This window comes from Cydia strobilella, chromosome 7 (assembly GCF_947568885.1).
Source record: "Cydia strobilella chromosome 7, ilCydStro3.1, whole genome shotgun sequence".
Lineage (NCBI taxonomy): Eukaryota > Metazoa > Arthropoda > Insecta > Lepidoptera > Tortricidae > Cydia > Cydia strobilella.
Window position 1 is genome coordinate 10743704 of NC_086047.1, and position 17465 is coordinate 10761168.

General features: G+C 38.7%; 2 protein-coding genes across 2 annotated transcripts in view; both read left to right on the forward strand.

The window, feature by feature from the left end:
- The window catches only part of LOC134743088 (guanine nucleotide-binding protein-like 3 homolog), a 172410-nt gene that overhangs the window by 13363 nt on the left and 141582 nt on the right, over nucleotides 1–17465 (forward strand). The gene's annotated exons all lie outside the window — the stretch shown is intronic.
- Nucleotides 2360–12854, forward strand: LOC134743101 (calreticulin). The gene is made up of 7 exons (XM_063676427.1): nucleotides 2360–2515; nucleotides 2664–2768; nucleotides 2982–3217; nucleotides 7842–8039; nucleotides 9143–9352; nucleotides 9736–10074; nucleotides 11493–12854. Exons 1-7 carry the CDS (start codon nucleotides 2428–2430, stop codon nucleotides 11511–11513), a joined length of 1197 nt encoding a protein of 398 aa, XP_063532497.1. The 5' UTR covers nucleotides 2360–2427; the 3' UTR covers nucleotides 11514–12854.

Genomic DNA, 17465 nt, shown 5'->3' on the forward strand with positions numbered 1-17465 from the left:
TTATGCAAAACATCAATAAAAAAAAGAGCTAATGTAATGTACCTAAGTTTACACTAGCTTCTGTCCGCGACTTTGCCTGCGTAAAATGATTATATACTAAAAAACTATCCTTCCCCGGGAATTAAACTATCTCTATTATACCAAATTTACTTTACAAGGGGGCAAAGTTATTGTTTAACCGCTCGTGCTAATATTGATACCCGAGCAAGCGAAGAATTCCAAAATTGAACCACGAGCGTAGCGAGTTTGCGAGGGTTTCAAGGCACGAGGGTTAAATAAATTTTGCCACCGAGTGAAACAAAATGTTTCACCACAACACCAACGCGAGGAAAATACTAAATGTAACACCTCAAACTGAATCAAAACCAAATGAACGTTATTAAAATATTTATAATTCAAAATCATCATTTCAGTCAATTCCACCAGCTAACATAAGGAAACTACCTACTAAAAATTTGCAACTAATTACTTTGCCACTTGTGGATAAAATGCAACTTTCTCGTCAGTTTCTGAACAATCTCGAACCAAAATTGGTGGTTCCCTTCTCAAAGATGGTATCGATCGAGATAGTGATGTGCTTTGAAACCTCGCTCGAGATCTGTCTCGAGATGGTTTGTGAGTTTTGTGACATTGACTTATTTTTATAAGACATATTTTTGGCCCGCGTTAATTGTTTTTTTATTACTACACCAACAATATGTACTTTTAGTTATGAATTGTCGTTAACGTGCAGGCGTTAAAAATGATAACGATTGGATGCTTATCAGCGAATAAATTATTACTGCCACGATAGTGTTGGCACGACACGTTTGAACAGTTGTTAAAAGTATGCTTTTAGTCTGGCCAATCAGGTGCGACCGAATCATCCCAAAGTAATGAATTAAAAAATTCAATATTCAACTAATTAAGTAGGTACACATACCTACCTAAAGATGATACTTGAAAATATTATTGGTGGTGGTGATAGGTGCCTTCTAGACTGCTAATATGAAACATGTCGTATCAAAACCTACCTACTTGTCATGCCTCTGCGGAGTGTTTCTCGTGATGCCGGCTATATACACGTCGTCGAGACGAGAGACCCTACTCACCCTACACCCTACTAAGACTGGCCGAGACCACAGATTAATAAATAGTTACTAACCTTACAGAAAACCGCAGGCAAATAACACATCCTACTCATAGTGTTGTGTCACTCAGAGCTCAACGAGGGTGCGGGGTGTTAAGGTCGGCAACGCGCATGTAACACCTCTGGAGCCGGCCGGAAGCGGGCCGTATGCTTGTTTGCCACCGACGTAGTATTTAAAAAAATTAAACATGTACACTTAAGATGTGTATAATATATTTACATACTAACATACGTAGGTACATATGTATATTAGTATTAGGTACCTAGTTAACAACCCACACCTTACAATGCTGAATATAGTGGCGTAGCTAGGCGTGGGCGAAGTGGGCCGTCGCCCACGGCCTCGCGCCCCAAGGGGGGCCTCGCGCGAGGCTTCAGGCTCAGTGAAAGAAAAGGCCTAGCTTTCGCCCACGGCTGGATTAGTTCACGCTACGCCACTGGTTGAATATCAAGGTCTATAGAAGGAGTAAAAGTAGGTAGTTATGACGATACTGCCCATGCCCAACTACTTTTTTCTTATGTTACTAGTATACACGGTATGGCAGGCATGGTTTCTGTTATGATAATGATTATGATAACCACGTAAGATTACGAGTCTTCGTAATCGCATTACACGACATTAGTGTCTCTCGAACCTTTTCTTACTCATGTGTTGTTATATCTTTGTCTCTTTCTAATGCCATGTGCATCGCTGATTGGCGAGACGAGAGACGAGAGCGTACACTAGGTTAACCTTGTAAAGTTTTAGAGCCGTTGTCGTTTTTATAGTTTCTCACAGTAGCTTTCTTTTTAGTAATATCGGTTGCAAATACATCTTTAAATACATGCTATTAATTAGGATACTATACTTATATTATCAAAAAAAAATATTGCATTATTTTACAACGACTAGTATGAGACGAGGTTCACACCAATTTTGTACTTTCCCGCAATTTCCGCAATTTTATGAAGCAGTGTGTTCAATTCCTATTCGCTACTAGTCATCCAATAGCACGCTTCCATCTGTCTGGCTTAGTATAATGTCATTTTCGTCGTTATTGAGTTTGCCTCTCTATCGCACTTATACAAAAACACAAATTCCGATAGTAGTCTCTCTCTTTTTGAGGTAGCGTCAGTAGGAGGTACAGACACTATATCATATTGCCGTCTCGTTTAGCTTGACGGAATTCTAATTGGCGTGGTTGAATCGGTTGTCTGTGTCGTGTCAATCCGGTTGATGTTACAAAACAGAGGTTCGACGACTTTTCATTTTATTCGTGGCCAGTCCTTTGCCTGTGCGGGTGGTATAGTGAATCAAAATGAAGTCTTTAGTATTAGCGTTTGTCAGTTTTCTGGCAATTTATTCAGTAAATTGTGAGGTGTATTATGAGGAAACGTTCCCCGATGGTAAGTGAATATATTTTATATAAAAATTGGATACTTTGGTAGGGACGCGCCGGTGCCGCGTGTGCTTACGTCTATCGATTGTCTGCGGCTCCCGTCGCCGGTTATTTTAGGGCAATAGGTGTTAATTCGCTGTGTTTTCACGTTGCAGACAAGTGGGAATCAGAGTGGATATACAGTGAGCACCCTGGCAAGGAATTCGGCAAGTTTAAGTTAACTGCTGGAAAGTTCTACAATGACGCGGAGGTCGACAAAGGTAAGCATTTATTACTTGGTTGAATCGCTTGAATCTCAGGAACGTTTCTTACAAAGATTATTAAACCAATCTAATTGTGTTTTCTGAACTGAGCTGGAGATAATCTATGATTCCTCCCACTTTCATACTTCCTTTCCAATTAAGGTGCCCGCCCATGTACCTAGATGCCAAGTAGGCTACATACCTACTTATATTTCTTTCGTGCTCTAACAGGTCTGCAAACGTCAGAAGATGCTCGTTTCTACGCCTTGTCCAAGAAGTTCAAGCCATTCTCGAACAAGGACAAGCCCCTTGTGGTTCAGTTCTCGGTCAAGCACGAGCAAGATATTGACTGCGGAGGCGGTTACCTAAAGGTGTTCGACTGCAAGCTGGACCAGAAGGACATGCATGGCGAGAGCCCCTACGAGATTATGTTTGGCCCTGACATCTGCGGTCCCGGCACCAAGAAGGTATGTGTTACTAGCTCAACTTTTTTTTTTTACCTTGTAAATTACAATTTATTTAATGAGTCTCCAAAATTACAAAAACAAAAAACTTATGAACAAAGTAACTTAACACTACATAATAAAACTAAAGAAAAACACTAAAACTAACTAGAAAATTCACATTATCTATACTAAACATAAACCCCATTCCGACCCCCACCCTGTCCAAACGTGCCAAATATACTTGCGGCATTGCCGCGCTGGATAGCAAGCGATATTTGTTGGACCAAGTAGGAGCCTGAACGGGGATCGCAACCTCTATCACGCAAACGCCGCCCCAAGTCCCTTACCAACTTCTTCGCTTCCAAACACCACGGCCCAGCCGTCTCCACCGCGACCGGAACAAAGTCGTACGCCGGTTCCAGATTGGCGTATTTGGAGTGCTTTAGCCTCGCGGCATTTTCAGCGGCCGCGCCTGCTAGCCTACTGGCGGGAGCTAGGTGAGTAGGTGCAAATGTACTCACGCACGTAGCGTCCCACAGTAGGCAGCGGCCTCTGGCCCACGGAACCAGCGTCAAGCCGTCTGGGCGCTTGCCGTCTGTACGACTTAAGCCTTGAGGCTCCAGAATGCAAGGCACGTTCGCCGAGACCATGTTACGATGTATTAACTCATTGATCGCATGGTGTCTCGGGAACCGCCCCGCAGACCGGGAGCAGCTCAGGCCGTGGTGCCCATTCGGTTCAACCATCACTCCACATATACAGCGATGGGGCTCACACACCTTGGAACCCAGCCTTAGGGCGACACCTACTCTCAGGGTATTGTTGTCTAGTAGGGTCCCCAAATGTGGCGAAGGCAGTGCCTGTAACCAGGCCCCCGACTCGGGTTGCCTTACCGCTTTAAGCCGGGCCGCGTCCTCCACCCTAGCCGCCTGAGCCAGTAATTGTGCATATGATCGCTCACACAAGGTGTCATCCCAAAGTCTCTGCAAAGCGGGGTTGTCCGGTTGCGCCCCTCCAGACGACCGAGTCGACCACTCGTCAAGAGCCTCCTGCCTGAAAGGAAGGCAGACGTTGCCACCGTCCACGGAAAGAATTTTCGCGACAAGACCCGCCGAAGCATGAGAGGAAGCAAGGAATGACACAATTCCAATGTCATGCATACGACGGATCCCCAGACCCCCATACCGGACGGGGAGTGTCACCTGGCGCCACTGCTCTTCGACCAGTTGAATGTTTAATAGACTTTCCAGACCCTGTTTGAGAACGGTGTACTCAACTTGTGTAATTAGATGAAGTTAAAAAACAGTTGATTTAAAATTAATAGGTAATTCTGTTTATCTTTATCCAATTCATAAAATCTCTTTATACAGAAAAATAAGAATGTCTAAAAATATTTGTCGTGTTATATTATGTACTGTGTGTAGTTACCTATCACTCCGATAATCAAGAATGACAATATGGACCCTACCAAGTATGGCAAATAGCAACTCACCCCATCACATAAGTATAAAAACATTTTTTTTTTTCGGAAATATTTGTTGAAGGTAAATATTTACTAAGACCTTTCACTGTCTTAATGGTTAAGTACTGGTTAACTACTTACCCTTTTTCTGACCAGGAGGTAGGTATAGTTATTGAATAGAAAGGGGTTTGATGAGTACATATTGGTAATCTCATAGTATTTTGATGGCATCCAATTTCAGTTAAAAGAATCACAGGTAATTTTAATGAAGATGGTCAGTTTCATTCTAATCCTTTATAACATTTTGATCTCTCGCGTTTTGTACACATGTTTAATGACATTGACTTCAGATATAGGTAAGATAATGAAATTTAATCACAGTATACCTGTTAATGTCATTAAATATGTTATTCACTTTAGTTAATAATTTTAACTAAAATTAGCTATAGCAATCCTTTTAACTCTACTATGCTGGCACCAAAATGTTAAGAGATTTGTATAAATTCCTATGAAAATACATTATTATTTAATGGTAAAACGTAATTGCCCTCAGTTTGTATAGGGTATTATACTGGTGACCTTCAAAATGTACCATCAATGTTACTAATAGGTAAAATCATAGATGTATGTTTGATCATGAATTCATGATCATTACCATCTGTTCAAATATGAATGAACAAACCACCTCTTTGACGTCCTTTAGGTATTAATGTATTTGTAAAACTATAAATTACTTTCATCAGTAGCTATCACAATTAATAGTAACTTAACTAGAGCATGATAACATAAAAAGTGAAAGTGTTAATTAATAACTTATTAAACATAAAAAAACTTAAGAACTAAGTTTATTTAATTTGATTATTTAACGTTTATGATATTGCTCAAGCTCATGATACCAGTGTGCCGCACTGGTGGAATCCCGTCTTTAGAGTCATCTTTGTCTCTCAACTCGTAACACTAACTAATCCATATATTTAGGCGCAACGCAATTACACTTTAAAAAGCAGTTTGTATAATCGCGTAAGACAATTGCATTGTTCCTTGCGGCATCAATGTACAGGAAATTGCAACACGTCGGTTCGGTCCTAATTGTTCTCGTTAATCGAGCGAAACAACCTTATCACTCCACTTTCCTAATATCTCGTATTTACGATAATGCGTGACTGGACGTGACAACATTTGAATTCAATTTTTAAAAAACGAAAACGATTTTTTTAGTAGGATCACTCCTGCGTCTGTCTGTCTGTTCGTCTATCACAGCTTATTTTCTCCGAAACTACTGGACCAATTAAGTTGATATTTGGTACAAATATGGTAGTTTGTGACATGTAACGTAAACAAAACATGGGGGTCACTTTTGGGTAAATGAGAAAATTAAAAAATAAAGTTTTTCAAACTATGTTGTGTTACATATCAAATGAACTCATTGTGAGAATCTCAAAAATATTTTTTTATAATTTTAAAATAAAAAATTTAGAAGTTATTTAAGAAAATAACCATTCCCCTCCTTTATCTCCGAAACTACTGGGTCCCAAACTTTGAAAAAAATACACAATAGTTCTTTACCTATAGATAACAGGAAAACCTATTAGATTTTTTTTTTAATTGTGTAATTTACGGAACCCTTTGAACGCGAGTCCGACGTCCTCCGACTCGCACTTGGCCGGTTTTTATTTTTTGGTTCGTTAATTAATGAATCATTTAGGTGGGACTTATAGAAACTAAACTATTATTTTATATAATTACTATCGAAAAAATAGGTTCAAGGATTATTCAACAATAATCTGTTCGCATGAAATTGTAGAGTGATTAACCTTTGTGGAAATTCAGTAACTACTTGCCTACAAAGAAATTGCAACATGTTCGATTAGTGTTATTTGATCCAATAAGTTAACGAGGCCTCTGAATTTTGTATTATATAGGACTTTCACTTATTTAGGACCTTCGCGTGACGGTGTACGGTATTATCACTATCGCTAGTTGTAGATATAAGTATATTAGGTATGTTGTATTTATCTTTGAAGACCGATATAGTTTTAAGGTTTGCACCGTTGCACCACCGTTGTAATGAATCGCTGATAAGCGACATTTTTCCTAAATAACAGAGCTAATGGATATGACAATTCAATTTATCACACCTTGGAAACAGTAACATTGTAGGTATTGCTTAAAAAAATCTAAAAGGATTTACATTTTTTTTTAATACAATGTGTATAAAACGTATGACTTTTTCAATCAACAAGATAGGCATGTTTACATTAACACTTATGACAGTAACGCAGTTCATTCACCCGCGTCGTCTGCTAACGGTACGCGACGTGAGCTAACCAAGCGGTCAAATACGTTTCATAGATTTCATCAACGCTTGATTCACACAGTTCAATGGCCAAAACAGCATCTCCGAGAATTGGATTTTCTTTGTGAGAACACGTGCCAAAAAACTTTTTTTAGTTACATTATGACCCAGTTTGGGAAAAACGAAGTCGAAGGCGGTTTTTGAATCAGCATAATTAATAGGTATTTAATGCCTGCATCCAACAATAGTTTGGCTGGCATTACTTAGGAGAGGGTGATATTGATGCGCAACAATAAATAAAACTTAATTTTAAAAGTGTTTGTGCAATAGCAATAGGAAATTACCAAATTCGTGACCGGTCTATTTTAGTATCAATACTTATGAATAATTTCACGGATGGCGTGTCAGGTGCTGAATGTTAAATGTTACCAAATTCTTGTTCCACTCCACAGGAAAAAAATAGCGGCTACATATTGCACTAATTGAATTAATAAATCTTATAAGAAATTCCGTCCAAGCTACGACTTACGAGATACAACGTTACAAATCGAAACTGAGGGTTTTACAAGCAAAAAAATCGAAAATCGTTATCAGCTTCTCCAGCGCTCGAATGTGCAAGAGCGATAAAAAAAAGGGGGAGAGAGAGATATATTATTTTCGATTGATTCTGTGCAATAGGTCAAATTCAAAGGTCTCTCGCCACATATTTTATTAACCCTTTTCCAGGCCGCATCAATTTACAAAGTTTTCCCAAAAAAATCTTATTTTATTCCAATTAATCCACCTTTCGTTATGATTAATTTGAGGACAAGAGCAAATAAGGTCCGGAATAAACATACATAATACAATAACACCGTATTTGATAATACAAGAACACCGTATTTCAGGTGCACGTGATCTTTAGCTACAAGGGCAAGAACCACCTCATCAAGAAGGACATCCGCTGCAAGGACGACGTGTACACCCACCTGTACACGCTGATCGTGAAGCCAGACAACACGTACGAGGTGCTCATCGACAATGAGAAGGTCGAATCTGGGGACTTGGAGGCTGACTGGGACTTCCTGCCGCCTAAGAAGATCAAGGTACGGTATTTTCGATCAGACATTCTATTATAGAGTCCCCATTTAGACTTGTGCCGTTCCCGGGTACGTTCCCGGGTACGTTCCCCCAAGTTTGTTCTACCAGTGGGAAATTTGACCATACAAAATGGGGAACGTTCCCGGGAATTCTCGGTAACGGCACAACTCTATCCCCATTCCAATAATGAGTCAAAAATTTAAAATTAAAATTAAAATATAATTAATATTATTATTATTTAAATTTAAAAGACCTCTTGGCACGAGAGCCTTTCGCGAAGATCGAAAAAAAAAAATGTTATACGCCTTTCTATCGTTTTTTCACATTCCAGAGATATAGAGCGGATACCGATACCATAGAGTAACTTATACTAGAGCGGTACTGTGATGATATAATAAGATAGAGCGGTACTGTCATAGTAAATTTTGTAACCCCAGTAAATTCACTGCCATCTGTCGACACACTTTAAAACTAAAAATGAAGATTTATAAAAATACGATAAAATGTATTTAAATATAGATAAATGATTTTTTTATTTGCATTAAATATTTTTATGATTTTGACCCATGTTCTGTCACTGATATGCGTTAAAATTGTTAAATAACAAACGAAACCGTCAACGCCATCTATACGACAGTTGGCCAAAACGTAGCGCCCTCTGAACGAGAATAAAATTTTCTTGATTTTCGAGGCACGTTTTTTCCTTAGACTGTATCCATATATTACGGAGTTATATCTATCTTTGCCGATACAGTTGCAAAATGTCTTCAAGAATTTGTCGATGCTATAGTATTCTTTGTAACTTCACATAGATACCCAGGTGACAAATGATAAAACTTTAAAATCATAAATGGAGACAACAATCTAGACTCAGTCCACAATACGTAATCTGCGTCATATAAAATAAAAAAAGCAATTCAAGGTGAGGCGCGAATCATGCTAGAAAACAAAAACATCTACAATTATTTAAAATGACTAGCCTTGATTTTAATGATGCTGGCGGCACTAATACCAAGGTTGTATTGTCTATAAAAATATCTTTACCCCATATTTGGTATTGTTTTGGTACAGTTGGTTAATTAACTCACTTCTCACATTGTTATCCTAGGATCCCGAAGCCAAGAAGCCCGAAGACTGGGACGACCGCGCCACCATCCCCGACCCCGAGGACAAGAAGCCTGAAGACTGGGAGAAGCCCGAGCACATCCCCGACCCGGACGCGGCCAAGCCCGACGACTGGGACGACGAGATGGACGGCGAGTGGGAGCCCCCCATGATCGACAACCCCGAGTACAAGGGCGTCTGGGCACCCAAGCAGGTAGGCCGTAATTATTGGACTGTTGTTTACTAAGCCAGGGTTACGCATAAGTTTGAAGCCCAGAGACAGAGAGAAGCCTCAGCATTCCCTACCCGGACGCGGGCTACTCCACAGTAGATAATGGCCGCGGACTGGAAGAGAAAATATTAGAAAATACGAAAAATAATTTTAGTGCTTTTGAAAATTCAGCCCCTAATAGGGTTAAAAAGGGGCTGAAAGTGTGTTTCGGTAAATAAATCCACGAGGACGAAGTCGTGGGCAGCAGCTAGTGAACTAATAAACTTTGTTACCCACATTAATGAGTGTTGTGGCAGATATAAAAATAGTTAAAAAACAATCTGAGTATGAGAGACTTTTGCCAATTTGATTCTCAACTTCCACAGATCGATAATCCCGCCTACAAGGGCCCCTGGATCCACCCCGAGATCGACAACCCCGAGTACACTCCCGACCCCAACCTGTACAAGCGCGACGAGCTCTGCACCGTCGGCCTCGACCTCTGGCAGGTCAAGAGCGGCACCATCTTCGACAACGTACTGTTCACGGACGACGTGGAACTAGCTAAGGAACGCGGGGAGGCCATCAAGAAGACGCAAGAGGGAGAGAAGAAGATGAAGACTGAGCAGGATGAGGCGGAGAGAGAGAAGGAGAAGGCCGAGAGGCCTGATGATGAGGAGGATGATGAGGACTTGGATGATGAGGCCGGTGAAGCGGCGCCTGTGGTAAGTGGCTCTTCATTTTCCATTATACTTCGTTTTTTTTTGCATTAATAAGACCTTCTTAACTTCTTGAAGTTCCAAATCGGGCACTTTTTGCAGTAAAATATTGAAGTTTCCTAGTGTAAGTCCGGGGTAGTTTGGCATAGTTTTTTTCAGAACGCGATAAAAAAAATAGTTAACCAGTAAATTAAGAAATCGTTATTTCTTCCTTACAGGAGAGATGGCTATAAATCAACTCTTCATTTTAGTATATGTTTAGTCTGAATTTTTATCTCCCGTGTGCCTATTCTTCTTAAGACCCCGTTCAGACCACCCAATACCAGCAAACAACGCACTCAAAGCAATCTTGGATGAGAAGAAGCTCGTGATTTTTTTCCCACACCTGCTGTATTTATCATTCTCAATGAACTCTTTTTTATTTGTTATCATTCATAGGGTGACATCATCACTGCTATCTGATAACCTTCGGAATACCCTATCCGTGATAGATACATCTTCATCACTGTGTACCTTCACAGCCATATGTCCAGAATAGTCCGACTTGAACTGGCCATCAGTCCTTTTCATCCGGGAGAGAACTTTAACAGTTTTAGGTGTAAATTCATTTGAGAAAATTCATACTAACCATAGTATACCATAGCACGACGTAAACGATTTTTTATCTTTCGACTTGTTTGATATGTGCTCATTTGTATCTACATGATATGATACTCAAATTAAAATTGATGATTGTGGTAGCTTAAAGCTGCGAACCTACATCTACATTTGAGTTGAGTCATAGACTTTATACTTTCTCTTTTATGTAGGTAGATGATTTAATCTTTTTATTTCATCACGACAATACTCAGTCATGCAAATGTTGTTTCGAAATTTGCTTGACGTGTAAATAATACGTAGTCAGACGTCTCGTTCTGAATAATTGTTTATATTTGAAATTATATATATTTATTTATCTTTAATTCGCGTTAAAAGACAAAGAATATGGTCCGATTTGACGTCTGAAGATGAACAAATGTTAACAAAGAATGTTGGCCTGTAGCCAACACCAACAAGTATAGTATATTGTGAAGATTTAATAAAGCTTAATCGTGCTACGCAACTGGTGGACAAAATACTACACAAAAATATTTTAATCACGAGTTAAACCCAGTTAGCTCTCGAATACCATTTATGAACTAGATTCACTTAAAATTGTACATTGATTCAATTTAATAAAACCGTGTGTCGCCTTTTACTTTTGATGAAAGACTAAAAATATTCAGCATTCTTATTTATCGTTAAATCGTTATTAGCTTTCAAGTCGCTTTCACTTTGACTGACGGACAAAATCTTCAGTAACTTGTAAGCGTTTCTGATTATTTTATTAGTTTAAGTTGGATTTAACACAATTTATTAACGTAACGTATTTTGTTTGTTCACAGGAGGAGCACGATGAGTTGTAAGCGTAGTGAATAGTGTAAAGACATTAGTACCGCCGGGTACACGAGTGAAACGTTCCAGCATGTGGGGCCGTGCCCCCATGCGCGCACTGTGCACGTGCCCCCGTGCGCGCACTGTGCACGGGCCCTAACGTTCCTTACCAACCTCAAACACCTTTTATTATATCAAGACCGTGCACTTATACGAAAAAACAGGCCGAGTGAGAGAGGAATTAAACGGAGTTTGTCCCTTTCTTTCACATGAAACATTACAATGTATATTTATAAGTGTATAAGTTACACTTTACCCTGGCATGTTTTAAGAAAAGGACACACTCCTTTCGACTATCCTCTCGCTGGTCCTGTTTGGTTGTATATTGCTTTGCTCAACCTTAATAGTAGCTAAATACGGTTCAAATATGGTTTGTCAAAAATCTTCAGTGCACGGTCTTGATACGAGTATAATAATAGTACATTATTGTCGAGGCTCGGAAGTAGCTACTTGCTGGCTGAGGATTCGTTTTAAACGGACGACCTTGGGAGTCCGTTTAATTGAATCCGAAGCCAGCAAGTAGCCTTCCTGCCGAGTCATATATAGTGCTTTTCTCAAAAATGGCGCAATAAACACAAATATGATAGAAATATTTTACAGAAGCAACGTTCTTACGTATATATTTTCACAGAAGATTTGCTTTGCCGCCTTTTTATTTTTTTTAATTGAAAAACGAAGTGTATTTTTCTGCCGAAAATACGCCAACCTATTTGAGACAGCTAAATAGTCGCAGTACCAACATTATAATAATAAGTACTGGTCGTCTGTTTGGCTGTTTAATGGACCTATGCCTTCATTTGATATGACCACTTCAACTTTTAAAAAGTTTGGAACTCGATAAATAATGGAATTTGTATGCAACATTGCAGTCCCGATCGAGACTGCAATGTTTTTAACTTTTTAATTTTTTGACTGACCATAAACTACGCACTTCGCGATTTAATTTTTAACCGGCAACGTCGACTTTGCCGTCCATTTTTGAGAAAAAGGTCTTTGAGTAACCTATGTTAATGTGTGAAACTATCTGGACGCCACAAGTATCTATTTATTGTCTGCAACTTGTGTACATAAGTCACGCTCATTTTAAAGCACTGCAGACTTATCTGAGATGGTTAGGCTGTCTGGTATAGTGTTGTCGTCTCAGTAAGTTCGCAGCGTCGTTTTATTTGCGACACTGTGTGTCGTCTGTGAGTGGTTTTACAACGGCGGCAGCCTAATTTTGTGAGTGTAAAGCCTATGTTGTAAAATAATCTCGAGTGATGTATGAGTTTTGTTATGTTGTGAAATGAGTCTGATTAAAAAAATAATATAAATTGAATTTGTGTTTTCTCACTTAAACCAGAGTCCCATGTCTATAGACATATAGACAACGCCAAATACCAACCGAGTCCCAGGGGCGTTTCATTTCTCATGCATTTAACGTGAAATGTCGCGTGCGATAGGCGTGCTTTCGTTGGACTTAGAGGTAACTTTTCTGCCGATGCGATATCGCTCTCCAGGGGTTAATTTTTTGTACCTATACCTACTGATTTAATATTTTTAAGATAAATATGTAAGAATTACAAACGTTGATTCTGTAAACATTTTTATCCGGAGATAGTATGACTTGCCTTTCAATATCTACCGGAATTTAAAAAAGAATATTTTTACTTGTTCTTCCGTTTATTCAGATATCCGTAAACAGAACAATAACTTTTATACGGATTAGATCGAGTGATCGAGATTTAGGTTTCGAAGCCATTGTGTATTTTCAATTTCGCGCGAGCGCCACGTGACACGATTATAGTGCGAGCCGAGCGGCAGCCCACTGCCATACGCCTGCCCGGGAGGCGCGCCCGTACCTAAACTTCGTACTGACACCCCCCTGCCAAAAGTAAAGTTACATAGGTAACATGAAGCTCGTGTAAACTTAAACAGACCGGTCTCCACAAACAGCACCCGTTCACGAGTATGACGCGTATCTCAGCCATCGTCTCCTGAGGGAAGGTTGAGACCTTTATTCGGGAAAGTGGCGACCCGATCAACGACGCCACCGTAAGCAAAGACTTTTAAGCCAGCATGACATGTTGAAGCTGCCGGGCTGTATTAATATATATAAAGTAAATTAATTAATTAATTATAAAATGTATAATTTAGCCACGTACATACACGAATAAGCATTTAGCTCAGCACGAATCGCGTGCTGTCAGTATGGGGTACAGCGTAGAGCTAAATTGTTTCGCAACTTTCCGCTAAGAAATTTCAGTAAAAGACATAGCTCATGCAACGAGTGAAAGAGAAGTACTTAAAGATAATTAAGCCAATTCTACATGTTTCCAATTCACACCATCCACTCCATGTTTCTAAATATACGTAAAAATTGTAATGAATCCAGGTATTGTATATTATCTGGTTTTGGGAATATTACAGACAACAATGGGAATTTACTGCGAATATACCCAAATGGGAAATTGCCGGTAACGGTAAGTTACTGACGGCACAAAACCTAAACCCGCGTAGCGGGTCGCTGGCAGTAAATGTGTTAATCTATGGTATATAAACGTAATCTATATATATAAACGTAAAAGTCCTGACTCACTTAAATCAACGCCCAGCCGAAACCGTTGGACCTAGAGAGCTTAATTTTCACAATAAGTAGCTTTTATGACGTTAGTATCCACTAAGAAGGGGTTTTTCAAAATTCACCCCCTAAGGGGATGAAATGAGGGTCCAAAGTTTGTATGGGGTTCAAGTTTTATTTTAAGCTAGCAATTTGAAACTTCGTTAAAAGATATATTATTAAAATACAAGAAAACTAATTTCAGCGTTTTTGAAAATTCATCCCCTAAGGTGGTGAAAAGGGGGTTGAAGAAACATTTTAATTAAGTGCGGGACTGGAATCTTTGTATAAAGGTATATTATTAGCATAGAAGAAAAGTAATTTCAGCGATTTTAAAAATTCACTCCTTAAAGGGGTTGAAAAGGGTTTGAAAGTTTGTACAGGGTTCAAACTTTTTTTAAGCTAGGAATTAGAAACTTCGTAAAGAGGTATATCATTAAAAGAGTAGAAAACTGATTTTAGCGTTTTTGAAAATTCATCCCCCAAGGTGATGAAAAGGGGGCTAAAAGTTTGTATGGAGATCAAACATTTCTTTGAGTGCAGAACTTGAATCTTTGTAAAAAGGCATATTATAAGAATACAAGGAAATTATTTCAGCGTTTTTAAAAATTCATCCCGTAAAGTGGTTAAAAAGGGGTAGAAAATTTGTAGGGGTCCTAATTTTATTTTAAGCTAGGTAAGTATATAGGTACTTGAAACTTCGTAGAAAGGTATTTAATTAAAAGGGAAGAAAACTTATTTCAGCATTTTTGAAAATTCATCCCCCAAGGTGATAACAAAGAGGTTGAAAGTTTGTATAGAGATCAAACCTTTTTTGAGTACAGGACTTCAGTCTTTGTATATAAAGGCATATTATTAGAATACAAGAAAATTAATTTAAGCGTTTTTAAATATTCATCCCCTAAAAAAAGGGGTTGAAAGTTTGAATCCATTACAAATGCTTATTGAAACATCTTAGAAAGGCATTGTATAATATTACATAAAAAAATTATTTCAACGTTCTTAATAATTCTACCCCTAAGGGTGTTAAAAAGGTGATGTAAGTTTATATGTAGTACAAGTTTTCGTTTTAGCTAGGAGCATGAAACTTGGTAAAAGGGCATTATATTAAAATAGACGAAAACTGATAGCACCGTGTTTGAAAAGTTTGTATTAATAAAGTTTGCATCGGGGGCGAACTTTTTTTTTAAATAGTGGACTTGAAAATCTAAGTGTTGAGAGGGATTATATCGAGAACAATTTTTTTCAGTTAGGGGCTTGAAACTTCGTACTTTGTGAAAGACAAATTTCATGCGCTGTATAATTATTAACAAATGATTAACCGTCCCTACTGATATCTTTTGCTGCATAATGTTCTATGCTCATTTAAAATATATAACCACCAACATACAAATCCACGCGTACGAAATCGCGGGCAGCAGCTAGTATTCAATATTTTATATAGTAGCAATAGAGTCAAAAAGAAACAAAGATAAGCGTTAACAATATATTTCTAAATTTCCATGCTACATTTAACAATTAAGCTATGCTACATACCTATGCTACATTTATCTACTTAAAATCTATGATTTTGCTTTTCGGGATAGTTTCCTTAAAATAGTGAAACCAGTGAATCTGTAAAAGAAAAACACAAAATTAACATGCAATTCCGAGGGCGCGTAACCAGAGCTTCATAACTATTTCAGCGATCTAAAACTATTTCAGCCTTGTACGAAACCAGTTGTGATCAAAAACTTATTTCTTCTTATTCGTATCCAGTTACGATCGAACACTTGTCTTTTCGCTTTTGTACAAAACCTCTCAACCGTTCATAGGTACCAGGTAAGTGGTAAGTAGACGATTTGTTAGACGAGTTTAACACAACTAGGCTACTATTTCTGGGCGGTCTGCCCTTCGGGCATCTGAAGCTACCTGACGAACCTAACCTACCTTTTTTCCCCAGTGTAATGTTTTCACGAACGTCACACTAAATCAATAAGTAGGTAGGTATGCAGTCTTGATATCGATGTATATATACCTAACAACTTCGTCGTGCAAGGCAAATTTTAGGAAAGAGTCATATACCGTTTATGTATACTTAATTGTCGAAATAAAATTCACATCTGGGATATACTTAATTATATAGGCACTACCTACCTACCTATAAATATAATTTACATTAATTAATAAGCAGCATAGCTTTAATACTTACTAAAATCCTTCTTGAGTTCTGCAACAAAGTAATAATAATAATTTTTAAGAAAAAAAAACCGACTTCAATGGGGGATGCCGCTGAAAGCATTCTTAGATTCCAGACAATGAAATGAAAAAGACAGCATCTTTTGCCTAATTATGTAGAAAAGAAGGTAAACCGACCCACTTTTCTAGTAGCATTTCGTTTTTGTAAGGGTCGCAGTTCTAACCTAACCTAACCTACTTTTCTGGTAGCATTTCGTTTTTGTAAGGGTCGCAGTTCTAACCTAACCTAACCTACTTTTCTGGTAGCATTTCGTTTCTGTAAGGGTCACAGCTCTAACCTAACCTAACCTACTTTTCTGATAGCAGTTCTGTTCTGTGAGAATCGTAGTTCAAAAGCTACCCACCCACCTAACCCACTTTCCTAGTAGCATTTCCGGGTCCGGATCCGAGTCCGGGTCCGTGTCCGGCTGTCCGGGTCCAGGTTTGGGTCAGAGTTCGGTCCGGGTCCGGGTCCGAGTTGGGGTCCATGTTCAGACCCGGGTCCGGGTCCAAGTTTGGGTTTGGGTCCATAAGGAAGAGAACAAATCGCCAAACGTGAACTATGCGTCATTGAAGAGTTCCGTTCTGATCATCATCAGCAGTTCCACTTCATCAAATGTCACTTTTTAAAATGGAAGTGCTGGATTTGTTTATAAAAGTACAAATATCTCTATATGTATGCCTTTCACATTTGAGCAGTTCCCTCGATTCCTCATGGATCCCATCATCAGAACTCGAGCTTGACAAAAATGTTTCTTGAAAACCTAACTTACTTAACAAACATAACGAAGAGGACAAATCGCCAAACGTGAACTATGCGTCATTGAAGAGTTCCGTTCTGATCATCATCAGCAGTTCCACTTCATCAAATATCACTTTTTTAAATGTAAGTGCTTGATTTGTTGATGAAAATACTAAAATGACTATACGTATGCCTTTAACATTTGAGGAGTTCCCTCGATTCCTCATGGATCCCATCATCAGAACTGCTTTTTGACAAAAACGGGACCAATCTGTATGGATATACTTACAATCAAAAAAAGAATTTTCAAAATCGGTCCAGAAATGATGGAGTAACAAACATTAAAAAAAAAACATACAACCGAAT